Source organism: Salmo salar, chromosome 08 (genome assembly GCF_965601325.2).
Source record: "Salmo salar chromosome 08, fSalSal1, whole genome shotgun sequence".
NCBI classification, from domain to species: Eukaryota; Metazoa; Chordata; class Actinopteri; order Salmoniformes; family Salmonidae; genus Salmo; species Salmo salar.
Window position 1 is genome coordinate 25,734,352 of NC_138298.1, and position 20,644 is coordinate 25,754,995.

Below are 20,644 nucleotides of genomic sequence, written 5' to 3' on the forward strand. Positions count from 1 at the left end.
GAGATGCAGTATTAGGGAGAGAGATGCTGTATTAGGGAGAGAGATGCAGTATTAGGGAGAGAGATGCTGTATTAGGGAGAGAGATGCAGTATTAGGGAGAGAGATGCAGTATTAGGGAGAGAGATGCTGTATTAGGGAGAGAGATGCAGTATTAGGGAGAGAGATGCAGTATTAGGGAGAGAGATGCTGTATTAGGGAGAGAGATGCAGTATTAGGGAGAGAGATGCAGTATTAGGGAGAGAGATGCAGTATTAGGGAGAGAGATGCAGTGTCGGGGAGAGAGATGCTGTATCGGGGAGAGAGATGCTGTATTAGGGAGAGAGATGCAGTATTAGGGAGAGAGATGCAGTATTAGGGAGAGAGATGCAGTATTAGGGAGAGAGATGCAGTGTCGGGGAGAGAGATGCTGTATCGGGGAGAGAGATGCTGTATTAGGGAGAGAGATGCAGTATTAGGGAGAGAGATGCTGTATTAGGGAGAGAGATGCAGTATTAGGGAGAGAGATGCTGTATTAGGGAGAGAGATGCAGTATTAGGAAGAGAGATGCAGTGTCGGGGAGAGAGATGCTGTATTAGGGAGAGAGATGCAGTATTAGGGAGAGAGATGCAGTATTAGGGAGAGAGATGCAGTATTAGGGAGAGAGATGCAGTGTCGGGGAGAGAGATGCTGTATCGGGGAGAGAGATGCTGTATTAGGGAGAGAGATGCAGTATTAGGGAGAGAGATGCAGTATTATGGAGAGAGATGCTGTATTAGGGAGAGAGATGCTGTATCGGGGAGAGAGATGCTGTATTAGGGAGAGAGATGCAGTATTAGGGAGAGAGATGCAGTATTAGGGAGAGAGATGCAGTATTAGGGAGAGAGATGCAGTGTCGGGGAGAGAGATGCTGTATCGGGGAGAGAGATGCTGTATTAGGGAGAGAGATGCAGTATTAGGGAGAGAGATGCAGTATTAGGGAGAGAGATGCAGTATTAGGGAGAGAGATGCAGTGTCGGGGAGAGAGATGCTGTATCGGGGAGAGAGATGCTGTATTAGGGAGAGAGATGCAGTATTAGGGAGAGAGATGCTGTATTAGGGAGAGAGATGCAGTATTAGGGAGAGAGATGCTGTATTAGGGAGAGAGATGCAGTATTAGGAAGAGAGATGCAGTGTCGGGGAGAGAGATGCTGTATTAGGGAGAGAGATGCAGTATTAGGGAGAGAGATGCAGTATTAGGGAGAGAGATGCAGTGTCGGGGAGAGAGATGCTGTATCGGGGAGAGAGATGCTGTATTAGGGAGAGAGATGCAGTATTAGGGAGAGAGATGCAGTATTATGGAGAGAGATGCTGTATTAGGGAGAGAGATGCTGTATCGGGGAGAGAGATGCATTATTAGGGAGAGAGATGCTGTATTAGGGAGAGAGATGCAGTATTAGGGAGAGAGATGCAGTATTAGGGAGAGAGATGCTGTATTAGAGAGAGAGATGCAGTATTAGGGAGAGAGATGCAGTGCCCAGTGCAGCCTGGCCAACAGAGACCCACCGTCAGCTGACAAAAGGCTGACTGGTCATTTGCATGTTTGGTGACATGCCGTCCAGTCAGACTGAGTCGGGTGTAAAAATAAGCCCAGTGTCTCCATCCATGCGAGCATTGTGTCCTCTGTGGCTGGACACCCGCAGTCAACTGCAACACTAAACAGATAGGCATTTTCCTTTTACTGTTATGCAACCGTCCTCCTGTCTGTCTGAAATGGACACACACAGGCGTTGTGTTGCGTTGCGTTTGGTTGTGTGTTTGAGGTAGACGTGCTGAGTACAATGGAGGTATTGTATCTGGGGATTGTAAGCGTGAAGTGGGCTCGCTCACTGATTTCCATTGCAGATGGACTCTGGTATCTGGGATGATAGTACGCTTACAAGTGATCACAATCGCATTGCTCTTTTTTGGTTATGCAAATCCTTTAGCCAATATGTGCTTTTGACTTGATTATGGACTAATCCTTTTTACAGGAACTGTCCTGTTCCACAGTTCATGTGAATGCTGTGTCGCGTTCAGTAAGGAATAACATGTTTTAACTGTAGTCAATCAGTGAAGTTAGTACCAACTTAACTTGCTCAATAAGAACACAGATTTTCGTTTTCCATTGCAAAATGTACCCTACTACTGAACATAACCCTGTCTGGTAGGGCCTGTCTGTCTGTAGGTGTCTGTCTGTCTGTCTGTCTGTCTGTCTGTCTGTCTGTCTGTCTGTCTGTCTGTCTGTCTGTCTGTCTGTCTGTCTGTCTGTCTGTCTGTCTGTCTGTCTGTCTGTCTGTCTGTCTGTCGGTCGGTCTGTCTGTCTGTCTGTCTGTCTGTCTGTCTGTCTGTCTGTCTGTCTGTCTGTCTGTCTGTCTGTCTGTCTGTCTGTCTGTCTGTCTGTCTGTCTGTCTGTCTGTCTGTCTGAACATCCACAGTCAGGCTGTCTGGATAGGTGAACATCCACAGTCAGGCTGTCTGTATAGGTGAACATCCACAGTCAGGCTGTCTGTATAGGTGAACATCCACAGTCAGGCTGTCTGTATAGGTGAACATCCACAGTCAGGCTGTCTGGATAGGTGAACATCCACAGTCAGGCTGTCTGGATAGGTGAACATCCACAGTCAGGCTGTCTGTATAGGTGAACATCCACAGTCAGGCTGTCTGTATAGGTGAACATCCACAGTCAGGCTGTCTGTATAGGTGAACATCCACAGTCAGGCTGTCTGGATAGGTGAACATCCACAGTCAGGCTGTCTGGATAGGTGAACATCCACAGTCAGGCTGTCTGGATAGGTGAACATCCACAGTCAGGCTGTCTGTATAGGTGAACATCCACAGTCAGGCTGTCTGTATAGGTGAACATCCACAGTCAGGCTGTCTGTATAGGTGAACATCCACAGTCAGGCTGTCTGGATAGGTGAACATCCACAGTCAGGCTGTCTGTATAGGTGAACATCCACAGTCAGGCTGTCTGTATAGGTGAACATCCACAGTCAGGCTGTCTGTATAGGTGAACATCCACAGTCAGGCTGTCTGTATAGGTGAACATCCACAGTCAGGCTGTCTGTATAGGTGAACATCCACAGTCAGGCTGTCTGGATAGGTGAACATCCACAGTCAGGCTGTCTGTATAGGTGAACATCCACAGTCAGGCTGTCTGTATAGGTGAACATCCACAGTCAGGCTGTCTGTATAGGTGAACATCCACAGTCAGGCTGTCTGGATAGGTGAACATCCACAGTCAGGCTGTCTGGATAGGTGAACATCCACAGTCAGGCTGTCTGGATAGGTGAACATCCACAGTCAGGCTGTCTGTATAGGTGAACATCCACAGTCAGGCTGTCTGTATAGGTGAACATCCACAGTCAGGCTGTCTGGATAGGTGAACATCCACAGTCAGGCTGTCTGTATAGGTGAACATCCACAGTCAGGCTGTCTGTATAGGTGAACATCCACAGTCAGGCTGTCTGGATAGGTGAACATCCACAGTCCACTGTCTGTATAGGTGAACATCCACAATCAGGCTGTCTGGATAGGTGAACATCCACAGTCAGGCTGTCTGGGTAGGTAGGATCGTAGGATCGTATACCCAAAAAACAGACTACTAAATATTGGTACTGGGGGGACCGTATACCCAAAAACAGACTAATAAATATTGGCACTGGGGGGACCGTATACCCAAAAACAGACTAATAAATATTGGCTTCTAGGCGTTACAGATGTTAAGTGAACTGGACAAGGTTTTATGGGGAGACTGTATTTATTAGATGTATTAGCTAAACTGTAAATACAGAACGAAGGGTTGGCCTCTCTCTCTCTCTCTCTCCTCCCATTCCTCTCTTTCTCTGATGTGCAGCCTGTCTGTCAGTCTGTCTGGCTCTGCCTGTGTAAATGTCAGCTGTATTAACTCTGCCCCCCCTCTGTTCTCTCTCCAGATGACCATCTCCCTGCAGGGGCCGGAAGGACCAGCAGCTAAGGTAAGGAGTCTAACCTTTCAATCCCCAGTCATTCATTCACAACAACCAGCACAGCACATAGAAAGGAACTAGCGGTGGGAGGCAAACAAGGAAAACGATTAACAAGAAAAGGGTTGAGAGGTAGAGAGCGGGAGAGAGAGGGAGAGAGAGGGAGAGAGAGAGGGAGGTGGAAAGTGGTAGGGGAGGGAGGGAACTATAGGGGGCTAATAACAGTACAACACTGAAGATGAACTAGGAATCTGAAGACAAGGGAGGGAGGGAGGGAGGGAGGGAGGGAGGGAGGGAGGGAGGGAGGGAGGGAGGGAAGGCAGGCAGGCAGGCAGGCAGGCAGGCAGGCAGGCAGGAAGGAAGGAAGGAAGGAAGGAAGGAAGGAAGGAAGGAAGGAAGGAAGGAAGGAAGGAAGGAAGGAAGGAAGGAAGGAAGGAAGGAAGGAAGGAAGGAAGGAAGGAAGGAAGGAAGGAAGGAAGGAAGGAAGGAAGGAAGGAGGGAGGGAGGGAGGGAGGGAGTGCAAAAAAAGAGGGAGGGATGGAGAGAACTAGGGGGTAAACAAGCAAAATGAAGAAAAAGGGGGATGGAGAGAGAGAGAGCGGGAGGGGTGAAGAGAGAAAGGGATATGGGAGGACACTAGAGGGCTAACAAGCATTCTGAAAAAACAAGGAATGTCCATCTCACACTGTGTTGCTACCTGCTCTCAAAGCTGCAGGGTTTCTACATATTGGATCAGCTATTTGTCCAGCTCCTGTGAAAAAGGTGTGGGTGTGTATACTGCAAAACCCTCTCCTGGTATCACTAACACGCTAACTAACCTTGAATTAACACGTAAACCAGCTTTGGACTTATGTACCTATAACAAGCATCTTCAGCATGATATCCACTATGGTTTAGATAACAGGCCTCATTGCCAAAATCCTGAAGTATCCCTTTAAGTGCTTCACTCCTGCTTGCCCACAGTCTTCACTCCTGCTAGCCCACAGTCTTCACTCCTGCTAGCCCACAGTCTTCACTCCTGCTAGCCCACAGTCATGTGGATGTTTTGGTCAAAGTGGTCAAACCAGTAGCTTAGTGATTCCGCGGTTTTACATTACACGTCAACGATGATGAATGTGTGGAAAGACCAGATTAAGACTTCCTAGATAACGTTTATTTTCTCATTGCAGACGACTGTGTCTCCAAAGGGTTCAGACATGGGAACCATCAACAAGGTTAGAGATGTATTCTGTTTATGTCTGCTATCCATTGTTTCTCAATAAAACATACAGTGCATTTGGAAAGTATTCAGACCCCTTGACCTTTTCCACATTTTATTACGTTACGGCCATATTCTAAAATGGATTAAATAGTTTTCCCCCCTCGTCAATCTACACACAACACCCCATAATGACAAAGCAAAAACAGGTTTTTAAATATGTTTGCTAATTTATTAAAAATAAAAACATTTACATAAGTATTCAGACCCTTTACTCAGTACTTTGTTGAAGCACCTTTGTCAGTTATTACAGCCTCGAGTCTTCATGGGTGTGACGCTACAAGCTTGGTACACCTGTATTTGAGGAGTTTCTCCCATTTTTCTCTGCCGATACTCTCAAGCTCTGTCAGGTTGGATAGGGAGCGTCGCTGCACAATTATTTTCAGGTCTCTCCAGAGATGTTCGATCGGTTTCAAGTCCGGGCTCTGACTGGGCCACTCAAGGATACATCCCCACAGCATCATGCTGCCACCACCATGCTTCACCATAGGGATGATGCCAGGTTTCTTCCAGATGTGACGCTTAACATTCCGGCCAAAGAGTCCAATCTTGGTTTCATCAGACCAGAGAATCTTGTTTCTCATGGTCTGAGAGTCCTTTAGGTGCCTTTTGCCAAACTCCAAGCGGGCTGTCATGTGCCTTTTACTGAGGAGTGGCTTCTGTCTGGCCACTCTACCATAAAGGCCTGATTGGTAGAGTGCTGCAGAGATGGTTGTCCTTCTGGAAGTTTCTCCCATCTCCACAGAAGAACTCTGGAGGTATGTCAGAGTGACCATCGGGTTCTTGGTCACCTCCCTGACGAAGGCCCTTCTCTCCTGATTGCTCAGTTTGGCCGGACGGCCAGCTCTAGGAAGAGTCTTGGTGGTTCTGAACTTCTTCCATTTAATAATGATGGAGGCCACTGTGTTTATGGGGACCTTCAATGCTGTAGACATCTTTTGGTACCCTTCCCCATATCTGTGCCTCGACACAATCCTGTCTCTGAGCTCTACAGACAATTCCTTCGACCTCATGGCTTGGTTTTTGCTCTGACATGCACTGTCACCTGTGGGACCTTATATAGACAGGTGTGTGCTTTTCCAAATCATGTCCAATCAATTTAATTTTCCACAGTTGGACTCCAATCAAGTTGTAGAAACATCTCAAGGATGATCAATGGAAACAGGATGCACCTGAGCTCAATTTCGAGTCTCATAACAAAGGGTCTGAATACTTATGTAAATAAGGTATTTCTGTTTTATATTTTTATAAATTTGCTAACATTTCTAAAAACCTGTTTTCACTTTGTCATTATGAGGTATTGTGTGCAGATTGATGAGGAAATGTTTTTATTTAATCCATTTTAGAATAAGGCTGTAACGTATCAAAATGTGGAAAAACGGAATGGGTCTGAATACTTTCCGAATGCGCTGTGTATACCTGGTTAAGTAAAGGTAATGAAAACATTTTTGTTTGACGCTAACACGTCTGACCCACTCAACTATTCAAGGGTTTGATGACTAGTTAAGTAGTTAAATCAGATGAGATGGTGCTGGGCTGGAACAAAAAAGTGCAACCCAGGGGGGTACTCATCTCCAACCCCACAACTGGAAATTTGAGAAACACCCTGCTCAAGCTAAAAGACCATGGTGTTGTTGTTTACCATGTACGTTGTTGTCATGTCATGTCTTGTCCACTAGGGGGTGAAAGACCAAGCTGGCTCAGGCAGCCAGCCCATGCTCAGTCATAAGTACTGCCCTGGGGTCAACAACAACCCAGGCTACCTGTGTGAGACCGGCCACTGCTGTGGGGAGACAGGATGCTGCACCTACTACTACGAGCTGTGGTGTGAGTAACAACCACTAGAGTACCAGCCAAGAGGCTTGTCTTGTCAGCATTTTCTGTCACACAGCTATACTGATGCATTGTGGTATGTAACCAGACCAGATCGGGAGTTTAACATGAGCAAGCCCTTAAGGCTGGTCCTCCGATCAAACTGTAGACAGTTTTGTCTTATTATGGTATAATACATTTCAATTTATAAAAGCTTTTTCAAGATGATTATGCAACAGTACCAGAGGCTGTTCAATAATTGGGATTAATAAAGTTGCTTAAATTCAATTCAGTATTGACAGGGTCTCTGTGTGTCTGTATCCTGCAGGGTTCTGGCTGCTGTGGACCATTGTGATTCTGTTCAGCTGTTGCTGTGCCTACCGCCACAGGCGGGCCAAGCTGCGTGTCCAGCAGCAGCAGAGACAGAGGGAGATCAACCTGATCGCCTATCACGGAGCCTGCAACTACCCTGCATCCATGTTGGACCTCAGTACGTATAGCTACGGTCGCCTCTCTCCCTGGTCCTTTCATTGTCGGCGTCACCTTGTCGTCTTATTAGCAGACCTGGGTTCAAATAGTATTTGAAATGTTTGCTCATTTGCTTGAGTCTGTCTAGGGTGCTAGATTGGTTGGATTTGAACTTTTGGGACAATTCCGTTGGCTGCGTTGTGCCAGGGAAGGTCAAGGAAGTACAACTTAAAGCCCCGATGCAGTCTTCTTCATTTTATTTTGAAATGTAAACAACTCCAGATATATTTTTGTATAATTTGTTTTCCTGAGCCTCCTTTTGTCATTGAAATGCTCAGTCTGATCGTGTGGGCGTGTTGATACAAATGTTAATATACAGTATTTACATACACAACACTGACTGGCGGATAGGAGCACCTAGACTCTAGAGCCTACTCCGCGTACCCCTTCAAAGTAGGAGGATACATATGCAAATAAAAGATGACTAGTCATTGGTCAGAATAATCAGATCTGATTGTGATGTCATGATCTGGGCCAAAAACTCCATCTCACCTGAACAGGCTAAAATTCCAGGATTTTTTTTTAAAACAGCTCTTACACAAAAAGGGCATTATCATAATTTTCTCAATTTCAGAGTGTCATTTCGACCACATAGTGTGGAAATATCATTAAAAAAACAAGACTGGAATGCACTGCACAATTACTATTTTGGAGCTTGGTGTTTCAGTCCCTATTGCTGCTCATGTAACCCTAGTGGTTAGGAGATTAAATTGATTATCTGTCATGTGTTATACTGTAGGTTTCCTGGCCTCCTTCAAGCTGCCGTCCTATGAGGAGGTGGCAGCCCAGCCCCCCTCACCCCCTCCATCCTACAGCTCCGTCTTTGCTCTGCAGGGGGCGATGGGGGGCGCCACCGCTTACACAGCCACCCCTTACGGTTCAGCCTACCCCCATCACCACCAGCAACAACCCCCCGGCCCTCCCTCCTACTTGGTTAGCTCCAGGGCGGGCCCCAGCGGTGCCGGTGGTGGCCTGACCTCATCTCAGAGTTCAGACAACTACACCAGCTGCTCCTGCGAGTCCTGCTCACTCCTCACCTCCCCATCCAGCACCTCCTTCTCTGTCCAGGTGACCTACGAGACGGATAATACCAGCCATGCCTCCACGCCCGGTAGCGAGGTTGGAGGAGGGGGGGGGGAGGTCCTGAGAGGCTTCCCCAGGGAGGGTTCATCTCTGGAGGGAGTTGTGTCTGCCAGGTCCCCTTTGTCTCCTGGAGGATATCCACCTCCTCCTCTGCCCCCTCCTCCACCTGAACTTCTACCTACACCTTCTCCCACAGCGTCTTCTCCTCTCCCTCCCACTCTCCCCCTTCCCAAACTATCTTCTCCCTCTCCACTTCCTCCTTCACATCATCCGCCGCTCCCTCCACTCATCCTTATGGACCCCCTGGCTGTGCTGGCTGAGCAGAGAGGGGTGGAGGGCGGCCTGAGTGAAGGGGGGGTCACAGAGAGACAGAGCCCTTCCATCCTCTCTCCCCCCAAGCCCACCCAGTCTCCCCCCAAACACGCCCTCTTCTCCACCAATGTGGACTTCTTCGAGCCCGTGGAGAAAGAGAGGAGAGAGGAAGAGGAGGAGGAAGAGGAGGATGAGGATCATTTCCGTCACCGCCGGCTCACAGGCGACTCCGGCATCGAAGTGTGCCGCTGCCAAGTGAAGAGCGAGGAAGAGGATGCGGAGAAGAAGGTGAAAGAAGATCAAGATGGAGAAGGGGATGGAGTGGAGGGGGCGGGTTTCCTCCATGACAGTGTGGACTGTTCCCTCCGAGCGCAGCAGGTCGCCCAGTGTGGCCACGCCTCCTCGGCCATCCCCAGGGGCGGGGACGCCATCATCACCGTGGAGTCGTCATGAGGACAGCCAATGAGGGCCAACTAATTCGGTCAGGTGACCAAAACTCACTTGACTGACAACAAATGGAGCCAATGGCGCTTAAAAGTGTTTACTTTGACCCAGTAGCACCCCCTACTGTTCAAGCCAGGAAGCCAGAAAGCCAAGGCCCACATCAACTAGTATGGGCCTGCTTGTGTTAACGGCTTACTGTAGTAATGTCAAGTCACCATAGTAACACAGAGGAAGTGGATCATCACAGCCTTGTAATTGAAAGGAGGAAGGAAGTGGTTACAGAGGGAGTCGGACTGTTTATCTGTGTTGATCTTTCTGACGGTCATTATCATTCTGTCCCGCTACGCTGCCACCGGGAACAAACACACCTTTTATTATTTCTCAAAGTGCAGAAACCAATGCGGCAGTGAAACTGCTAACGATACTCTCCCTCTCTCTCTCTCTCTCTCTCTCTCTTTCTGTCTCTCTCTCCCTCCCTCACTCTCTCTCTCTTTCTATCTGTCTCTCTGTCTTTCTGTCTCTCTCTCTCTCCCTCTCTCTCTCTCTCTCTCTCTCTCTCTCTTTCTCTCTCTCTCTCCCTCTCTCACTCTCTCTCTCTTTCTATCTGTCTCTGTCTTTCTGTCTGTCTCTCTCTCTCTCTCCTCTCTCTCTCTCTCTCTCTCTCTGTCTTTCTGTCTCTCTCTCCCTCTCTCTCTCTCTCTCTCTCACACCATCTCTCTCTCTCTTTCTCTCTCGTCACAGGAAGAGGAGCAACAGCTGCATGAGACAGTATAAAGTCAGCACAATGTTCACACAGTCTCCCTCGCACAGACACACACACACACACACACACACACACACACACACACACACACACACACACACACACACACACCACACACACACACACACACACACACACACACACACACACACACACACACACACACACACACACACACACACACACACTCACACACAACAACCCACCTGCTGTGTCTGCAGCTCTGCTGCACCTGCCCTTTTGCTTTGCAAAAATACCTCCCGCTTTCTTCCTCTCCCCATCCTCCCATCAGAGTACGGTTTGCTCCTCTTCTCTTCTCCTCCTCTCCTCCTCTCCCATCCCTCTCTGGCCAGTAGTTGATGTTGCTGTTGGATGTACAGTCATTGACAAGGTGAGACTGGGTCTAGTCTAGAAACAGGCTGGTACAGACTGACCTCACTGTCTGACACCCACATTGATCTGTTGTTGCGCCGCTGCTCGGACGGTCGGCAATCTGCAAGGCAATAATGATATGAACAATGATTATGATGATGGACAAGAGCTATTGAAATCACTCCACGACTGTCTGACTGTCCATTGGACTCGGAGTGGTCAGTGAGGTGGTGTGTACAGTTAAAACACGCCAAGACTTTGCATTGGTTTTCTGATACGTATTCTAGTGCTGTTTCACCGTTAGCTACTAGTACACATCCAGACGTTGTCCTATTCTGACATTTCAAAAGAGGAATTGTGGTGTGTATCTCTCCCAAGGTTTAGAACTATGTACCATGTGGACTGATCTTAGTGTGCTCTCTACCCGATCTACAACATCCTCTCTCTGTCCTCTTGCCATGGAGTTTCCTAATCTGCTCAATTGCTCATTCAACAGCCTAACTCTAACTTTAAACCTTCACCTATGATATTGAATGTAATCGTTTGCATATTAGCAACACCAAGCAAAGGAAGTGAAATGGAAAACTGGAACTGGAAATGAAGAGCTAGCTGGACGAAGGACTGTTAACATCAGAAGTTACAGCTGTGATTTCAAGGCATTGTGCTTGATTTTTTGGAAGCGGCCATTTTGTCGTGATCGAGACTGTTTCATCCTAAATAGTGCCCTCTCCCATATTGTCCTAGACCTAGAGGGAACGGGGGAGTTGTTTTGTGAGCTTTTCAAACTGGAACCGCGACAGGGCTTTCTCTCGTGTGCTTTACTGTTGTATGTTTATGTTCATTTGCTTTTGAAAGTTATTGACTGCTCTGCCAACAGATATACACTACATGTATTTGCTAAGTGATAGCACCATCTTTCAAGCAGCTTCTTGCAGTTTTAATAATCATGAATCATTCATTTTGAATTCAACAGAACCATTTTACCATAATCGCCTAAAGATTGGTACAGATTGAGTGCTCACTAGTCAATTACAGAATGGCTCAATTTAAACAGCGATCAAAATATACTGCCGAATGTTATTGTGCTGAACAGGCGTAGTGTGAAAATGAGAAAATCACAGCTTTCATTTCATGTTGTTGTTATTGTCACATATACAGTTATCTGAAGGCTACATTTAGTTTCTCTGGTAACAAGCAGTGGCTTCATACTGTAGGAATGGTTGCCATGGATTTCCCATGTACTGAGGCTTGTTTGAGACCCAAGCCTGACTTCAAAGCTATTGACCTCTAGATTGGCTCAAAGCTACAGTAGATTGATTTTAATACTGTAACCAGTTGGACTATTCTCTGCAACTAGCATCAAGGTGATGATGGATATCTTGTTATCTGGGCTGGAGAGAAATAGTATGTTAACTTAGTGTGACTATAACCACAGACAGGAGATGATCATTGCATTTCATTTTCTACATCTCTCTTTCACCACTATGTGTGCATGTGTGTGTGTTTATGTGTGTGTGCATGTGTGTGTGTTTGTGTAAAGCTCTTATTCGGCAGCTTATGATTAATTACAGTTATTGCTGATGAGTCACTCGCTCCCACTGGCTCATTCACCTGGGTGGACAGTTCTGGGAAAAACATTTTTTGACCAGATTTCCATGTTCAGACATCCTGTGTGGTTAAAGAAAACATTGTGTACGTGTGAACGGTGGGACTCAGAGACTGTCACAAAGCATGATGTCATGTCATCACGTCAGTCAGTGTAGGCGCATAGCTGAGCGTGGGGAGGGAGGGAGAGAGATAGGGGGAGAGAGAGGGAGAGAGAGAGAGAGAGATGGGGAGAGAGCAAGAGAGAGAGGGGTGGAGAGAGAGAGGGAGAGAAAATAGGGGAGAGAGGGAGAGTGAGAGGGGGGAGAGAGAGAGAACGAGAGAGAAGGGAGAGAGAGAGGTGTGGTAAGGGAGAGGGGGGAGAGAGAGAGAATGAGAGAGAAGGGGAGAGAGAGAGGTGTGGTAAGAGAGAGGGGGGAGAGGAGGGAGAGAGAGAGAGGGGGAGAGTGAGAGAGAGAAAGAGAGAGGGAGAGAGGGGGGAGGGAGAGAAAGGGGGGAGAGAGAGAGGGGGGAGAGAGAGTGATAAAGAGAGAGAGAGAAAGATAGAGAGTTGAGAGATAAACATAACATGAACAGCCAGTGGGCTCATTGCTCATCTGTGTCTTGCTGACAGAGAGGCTGTTTTTCATGACTAAGTATTTGGGTTCTCCTCTGTCATGTAGTACTGTCCTATGTGTGGTTGTCTTCTAGTCGTATACCGAAACCCATGTTCAGCACTACTATTTCAGCAGTCTCTTTTTTAAAGATACTCACAGTACAACTATGAAATGCGAGACGTGCAAAAAAAAGGTACATGTTTAGCAATAGAATGGCATTAACTGTTATCCCTTCCTCTGATCATTGTAGGTTGAAAACGTGTTGTAATCAAGTTGTAAACATGTTATGTGTTGAAAACTTGTTGTAATGACAACATTTACCTGTCGATAGTGATCAATGACTTGTGAAACTGCATTTTAATAAGAACCATGCCTGTTTCAAAGTTACCCTTTAAGTACAGGTCTCAGACCAGCTGACTCGACCCCCACTCCTAATCTTAACCATTGGGACATGAGAAGCAAAGCTGACCTCAGAGCAGCTCTTTTTGTGACTATGTCCATTTCTTTTGCCTTGTCAGCTGCCAGTTGTTTCCTATGAAGAGTATGCTTCTTCTAGCCTGGTCCCCTATCTGTTTGTGCTGTCTTCTCAGATCTGGAACCAGGCTATGCCCACCCCCCCAGACCCTTTGTTGATAGGCCAAGGCAAAATGTCAGACTGTTACCTCGCCGAGTTATTATGACTGCGATTGGATGTTGACCTTTTTTTTCCTGATACTATATAGCCTCCTCTATATTTGTACTACTAGCTACTACCTTTATTTTGTATACCCAGAGAATTTAATTAGAAGCATTGGTACAGTAGTGCCAAGTTCATTTTGTTTAAAGCTGGGTCATATTCATTAGGGCGCACCGTAGCAAAATGTTTTGCAATGGCGGGGGCGACAAGTGTTTCTTATTGGCCAAAATAAGGAAGTCCTCTGTTTCAGTCTATTTTCTACTGCTTGGTACATAATGAATATGACACTGTTGGGCCAGGATGTCTGAAGACTGTTGGTTTTGCTCCCAGCAGGGAAGAATGTCTCACGGTTCACCGACTTCCTAATATGGATGCTGCACTATCCTGCCATTGACTGTTAGCAGGCTTTAGCAACTACAGTTGAAGGCGGAAGTTTACATACACTTAGGTTGGAGTCATTAAAACTCGTTTTTCAACCACTCCACAAATTTTTTGTTAACAAACTATCGTTTTGGCAAGTCGGTTAGGACATCTACTGTGTGCATGACACAAGTAATTTTTCCAACAATTGTTTACAGATAGATTATTTCACGTATAATTCACTGTATCACAATTCCAGTGGGTCAGAAGTTTACATACACTAAGTTGACTGTGCCTTTAAACAGCTTGGAAAATTACAGAAAATTATGTCATGGCTTTAGAAGCTTCTGATAGGCTAATTGACATCATTTAAGTCAATTGGAGGTGTACCTGTGGATGTATTGCAAGGCCTACCTTCAAATTCAGTGTCTCTTTTCTTGACATCATGGGAAAATCAAAAGAAATCAGCCAAGACCTCAGAAAAAAAAATGTAGACCTCCACAAGTCTGGTTCATCCTTGGGAGCAATTTCCAAACGCCTGAAGGTACCACTTTCATCTGTACAAGCAATAGTACGCAAGTATAAACACCATGGGACCACACAGCCATCATACCGCTCAGGAAGGAGATGCGTTCTGTGTCCTAGAGTTGAACGTATTTTGGTGCGAAAAGTGCAAATCAATCCCAGAACAACAGCAAAGGACCTTGTGAAGATCCTGGAGGAAACAGGTACAAAAGTATCTATATCCACAGTAAAACGAGTCCTATATCGACATAACCTGAAAGGCCGCTCAGCAAGGAAGAAGCCACTGTTCCAAACCGCCATAAAAAAGCCGGACTACGGTTTGCAACTGCACATGGGGACAAAGATCGTACTATTTGGAGAAATGTCCTCTGGTCTGATGAAACAAAAATAGAACTGTTTGGCCATAATGAACTTTGTTATGTTTGGAGGAAAAAGGGGGATGTTCGCAAGCCGAAGAACACCATCCCAACTGTGAAGCATGGGGGTCGCAGCATCATGTTGTGGGGGTGCTTGCTGCAGGAGGGACTGGTGCACTTCACAAAATAGATGAAATCATGAGGAGGGAAAATTATGTGGATATATTGAAGCAACATCTCAAGACATCAGTCAGGAAGTTAAAGCTTGGTTGCAAATGGGTCTTCCAAAAGGACAATGACCCCAAGCATACTTCAAAAGTTGTGGCAAAATGGCTTAAGGACAACAAAGTCAAGCTATTGCAGTGGCCATCACAAAGCCCTGACTTCAATCCTATAGAAAATTTGTGGGAAGAACTGAAAAAGCGTGTGCGAGTAAGGAGGCCTACAAACCTGATTCAGTTACACAAGCTCTGTCAGGAGGAATGGGCCAAAATTCACCCAACTTATTGTGGGAAGCTTGTGGAAGGCTACCTGAAATGTTTGACCCAAGTTAATAAACAATTTAAAGACAACGCTACCAAATACTAATTGAGTGTATGTAAACTTCTGACCCACTGGGAATGTGATGAAAGAAATAAAAGCTGAAATAAATAATTCTTACATTTACGTCATTTAGCAGACGCTCTTATCCAGAGCAACTTACAGTACTGAATGCATACATTTCATTTCATGCATTTTCTTTTTTTTGTACTGCCCCCCCATGGGAATCGAACCCACAACCCTGGCGTTGCACACACCGTGCTGGCGTTGCAAACACCATGCTCTACCAACTGAGCCACAGGGAAGAATTCTCTCTACTATTATTCTGACATTTCACATTCTTAAAATAAAGTGGTAATCCTAACTGACCTAAGACAGGGAATTTTTACTAGGATTAAATGTCAGGAATTGTGAAAAACTGAGTTTAAATGTATTTGGCTAAGGTGTACGTAAACTTCCGACTTCAACTGTATGTGATATACACTGAGGGTACAAAACATTAAGAACACCTTAAAATATTGAGTCCCCTTCTATGTTGACTCCAATGCTTCCCACAGTTGTGTCAAGTTGGCTGGATGCCCTGTGGGTGGTGGACCGTTCTTAATACACACGGGAAACTGTTGAGCGTGAAAAACCCAACAGCGTTGTGCCTGGCACCTACTACCATACCCTGTTCAAAGGTACTTCAATCTTTTGTCTTGCCCATTCAATCTCTAAATGGTATACATACACAATCCATGTCTCAATTGGCTCACCTGAATTCACCTGGTCAGTCTTTGTCATGGAAAGAGCAGGTGTTCATAATGTTTTGTACACTCAGTGTTCATGTAGCTATAGCAACTATGTGATATACATGTAGCTATAGCAACTATGTGACTGTTAGTTAATTATATTGAACAATGTGTATTCCTTGAGGGTATGCTACTGTACAAGTAATTGCAATTCTGTCTCTTCTGTCTATCATGCATGTTTGATTCTGAGAGAGAAGGTTGACAGCACTGTCACCAGTGTAACTGTATGTATCATCATTGCAGCTATTGATTATAATAAACATATTAATGATGAAGGTATTGATTATAATAAACATATTCATGACAAAACTATTGATTATAATAAGCTTCCTAAAGCTTAACGCTTATTGATGATGATATTTGATGCTATTGTCCGTTGACCAGTCTCAGCCCTTTTTTTCAGAAACGTGACATTATGAATATCTCATTGGTTCATTCTGTATTCCCTGTGTATAGCAAATATACAGACTAATGACATGGTGATTTGTAATCCATCTCTCGGTGTAACACATGCTAGAACTGTACTATGTACTGATATTGTTGACTTGTTTCTTTCCTATCTCAACCAGTGCTTTCTCAGATGCTTCATTGCGTATTAGGTTGAATATCCATGCATTCTTCATGTCACTCTGTCACCTACAGGTCCTGGTTTTTGCCATATTGGACTTGGTCGTCCACAATGCTTATTATGAAACAAACTGTGGATTTTGTGTGGAAATAAATGTTGCAAAGTGCTGCTCAAACACTAGTCTAGATACACGTTTTTATTTGCTTGCACAGCATTGAACATGAATGAGAATGGCATTGAACATGAATGAGAATGGCATTGAACATGGATGAGAATGGCACCAGAGATGGCTGCCTTTTTACGGGCTCTATCAGGAATCAAGGTAAGACCCAAGTGCAGACTGTGTGAAGTAACAATGTTTATTGTAACCACAGGGGCAGGCGAACAACAGGTCAAGGCAGGCAAGGGTCGATAATCCAGAGTAGTAGCAAGGTACTGGACGGCAGGCAGTCGGATGCGAAGGATGTAGTCCAGACACCGGACCAGGCCCAAATCCCATCATTCACGTGAAGAAAAGATGCCTATACAGGGGACGCAGGTCCGGGTGCCTTGTTAGACTTCGTCAGCGAGTAGGTAACCCACCTCTACCATCCGTCCTATTGGCCAATGTGTAATCATTGGAGAATACACTGGATGAGCTACGTTCAAGACTATACTACCAACGGGATATTAAAACTGTTTCACCGAGTCGTGGCTGAACGACAACATGGATAATATACAGTTGGCTGGTTTTTCCATGCATCAGCAAGACAGAACAGCTGCCTCCGGTGAAACAAGGGGTGGCAGTCTATGTCTATTTGTCAATAACATCTGGTGCGCAAAATCAAATATTAAGGAAGTCTCAAGGTTTTGCTCCCCTGAGGTAGAGTATCTCATGATAAACTGTAGACCACACTATTTACAGCGGGGGGGAAAAGTATTTGATCCCCTGCTGATTTTGTACGTATGCCCACTGACAAAGAAAGGATCAGTCTATAATTTTAATGGTAGGTTTATTTGAACAGTGAGAGACAGAATAACAACAAAAATATCCAGAAAAACGCAAGTCAGAAATGTTATAAATTGATTTGCATTTTAATGAGGGAAATAAGTATTTGACCCCCTCTCAATCAGAAAGATTTCTGGCTCCCAGGTGTCTTTTATACAGGTAACGAGCTGAGATTAGGAGCACACTCGTAAAGGGAGTGCTCCTAACCGCAGCTTGTTACCTGTAAAAAAGACACCTGTCCACAGAAGCAATCAATCAATCAGATTCCAAACTCTCCACCATGGCCAAGACCAAAGAGCTCTCCAAGGATGTCAGGGACAAGTTGTAGACCTAACCATGGCTGGAATGGGCTACAAGACCATTGCCAAGCAGCTTGGTGAGAAGGTGACAACAGTTGGTGCGATTATTCGCAAATGGAAGAAACACAAAAGAACTGTCAATATTCCTCGGCCTGGGGCTCCATGCAAGATCTCACCTCGTGGAGTTGCAATGATCATGAGAATGGTGAGGAATCAGCCCAGAACTACACGGGAGGATCTTGTCAATGATCTCAAGTCAGCTGGGACCATAGTCACCAAGAAAACAATTGGTAACACACTACGCCGTGAAGGACTGAAATCCTGCAGCGCCCACAAGGTCCCCCGGCTCAAGAATACATATACATGCCCGTCTAAAGTTTGCCAATGAACATCTGAATGATTCAGAGGACAACTGGTGAAAGTGTTGTGGTCAGATGAGACCAAAATGGAGCTCTATGACATCAACTCAACTCGCTGTGTTTGGAGGAGGAGGAATGCTGCCTATGACCTCAAGAACACCATCTCCACCGTCAAACATGGAGGTGGAAACATTATGCTTTGGGGGTGTTTTTCTGCTAAGGGGATAGGACAACTTCACCGCATCAAAGGGACGATGGACGGGGCCATGTACCGTCAAATCTTGGGTGAGAACCTCCTTCCCTCAGCCAGGGCATTGAAAATGGGTCGTGGATGGGTATTCCAGCTTGACAATGACCCAAAACACACGGCCAAGGCAACAAAGGAGTGGCTCAAGAAGAAGCACATTAAGGTCCTGGAGTGGCCTAGCCAGTCTCCAGACCTTAATCCCATAGAAAATCTGTGGATGGAGCTGAAGGTTCAAGTTGCCAAACGTCAGCCACGAAACCTTAATGACTTGGAGAAGATCTGCAAAGAGGAGTGGGACAAAATCCTGTGTGCAAACCTGGTGGCCAACTACAAGAAACGTCTGACCTCTGTGATTGCCAACAAGGGTTTTGCCACCAAGTACTAAGTCATGTATGCAGAGGGAGTCAAATACTTATTTCCCTCATTAAAATGCAAATAGTTTTATAACATTTTTGACATGTGTTTTTCTGAATTTTTGTTGTTGTTATTCTGTCTCTCACTGTTCAAATAAACCTACTATTAAAATTATAGACCGATCATTTCTTTGTAAGTGGGCAAACGTACAAAATCAGCAGGGGATCAAATACTTTTTTCCCCCCACTGTACCAAGGGAGTTTATCTTTATTTTTCATAGCAGTCTATATCAGGCTCCCGAGTGGCGCAGTGGTCTAAGACACTACATCTCAGTGCAAGAGGCATCACTGCAGTACCTGGTTCAAATCCAGCCATGACTGGGAGTCTATAGGGCAGCACACAGTTGGCCCAGTGTCGTCCGGGGTAGGCAGTCATTCTAAATAAGAATTTGTTCTTAACCTGTTGGGGACAGACGTTCCGCTAGCGGAACCCCTAACCAACAGCCAATGGCATCACACGGCGCGAAATACAAAACCAACTAAATTACTCAAACAATTATTTTAAGAATTATAGATACAGAACTCCTTTATGCAATCGCTATGTCCGATTTTAAAATAGCTTTTCGGCGAAAGCACATTTTGCAATATTCTGAGTACATAGCTCGGCCATCACAGGCTAGCTAATTTGACACCTCACCAAGTTTGGGGCTCACTAAACTCAGAATTAGTATTAGAAAAATTGGATTACCTTTGCTGTTCTTCGTCAGAATGCACTCCCAGGACTTCTACTTCAACAACAAATGTTGTTTTGGTTCCAAATAATCCATAGTTATATCCAAATACCTCAATTTTATTAGTGCGTTCTGGTCACTATCCGAAGGGTGACGCGCGAGCCCATTTCGTGACAAAAAAATTCCAAATATTCCATTACTGTACTTAGAAGCATGTCAAACGCTGTTTATAATCAATTTTTATGCAATTTTTCTCGTAAAATAGCGATAATATTCCAACCGGGCAACGTTGTATTCATTCAAAGGCTGAAAGAAAAAAATGGAGAAGTCTCGTGACCGCGCATCTCCAGTCTCACTGTCCCCAGGCTGACCACTCACAAACAGAGCTGCTGTACTTTGCCCAGAGACAGCAGACACCCCATTCCACTTTCTGGCGCCTTCAGAGAGCCAATGGAAGCCTTAGAAAGTGTCACGTTACAGCACAGATGCTGTAATGTTGATAGAGATGCAACAGAAGGACAACAAATTGTCAGACAGGGCACTTCCTATATGGAATCTTCTCAGGTTTTGGCCTGCCATATGAGTTCTGTTATACTCACAGACACCATTCAAACAGTTTTAGAAACTTTAGAGTGTTTTTTTATCCAAATATACTAATTCATCTACTAATTACTAATTATATGCATATTCTAGTCAGGGCAGGAGTAGTAACCAGATTAAATCGGGTACGTTTTTTATCCGGCCGTGAAAATACTGCCCCCTATCCCAAAGAAGTTAACTGACTTGCCTAGTTAAATAAAGGTTACATTTAAAAAATATTATTTACCACCACAAACCGATGCTGGCATTAAGACCGCACTCAACGAGCTGTATAAAGCCATAAGCAAACAAGAAAATGCTCATCCAGAAGTGACTTTAATGCAGGGAAATCCGTTTTACCAAGTTTTTACCAGCATTTTACATGTGCAACCAGAGGGAAAAAAACCTCTAGACAACATTTTCTCCACACACAGAGACGTGTAAAAAGATCTCTCTCGCCCTCCATTTGGCAAATCTGACCATAATTCTATCCTCCAGATTCCTGCTTACAAGCAAAAAAACTAAAGCAGGAAGTAC

General features: G+C 45.3%; 1 protein-coding gene across 2 annotated transcripts in view; it reads left to right on the forward strand.

The window, feature by feature from the left end:
- LOC106610319 (uncharacterized) overlaps nucleotides 1-16,726 on the forward strand; it is a 30,175-nt gene extending 13,449 nt beyond the window's left edge. The window contains exons 2-7 of one of the 2 annotated variants that reach the window (XM_014209603.3): nucleotides 3,933-3,974; nucleotides 4,672-4,724; nucleotides 5,132-5,176; nucleotides 6,900-7,047; nucleotides 7,361-7,522; nucleotides 8,300-16,726. In XM_014209603.3, the coding sequence (XP_014065078.1) occupies nucleotides 5,159-5,176; nucleotides 6,900-7,047; nucleotides 7,361-7,522; nucleotides 8,300-9,408 (1,437 nt within the window). In that variant the 5' untranslated portion in view covers nucleotides 3,933-3,974; nucleotides 4,672-4,724; nucleotides 5,132-5,158 and the 3' untranslated portion in view covers nucleotides 9,409-16,726. The remainder of the gene's footprint in view (nucleotides 1-3,932; nucleotides 3,975-4,671; nucleotides 4,725-5,131; nucleotides 5,177-6,899; nucleotides 7,048-7,360; nucleotides 7,523-8,299) is intronic. The other variant, XM_014209602.3, reaches the window with a different exon arrangement.
- Nucleotides 16,727-20,644: the final 3,918 nt, after the last annotated feature.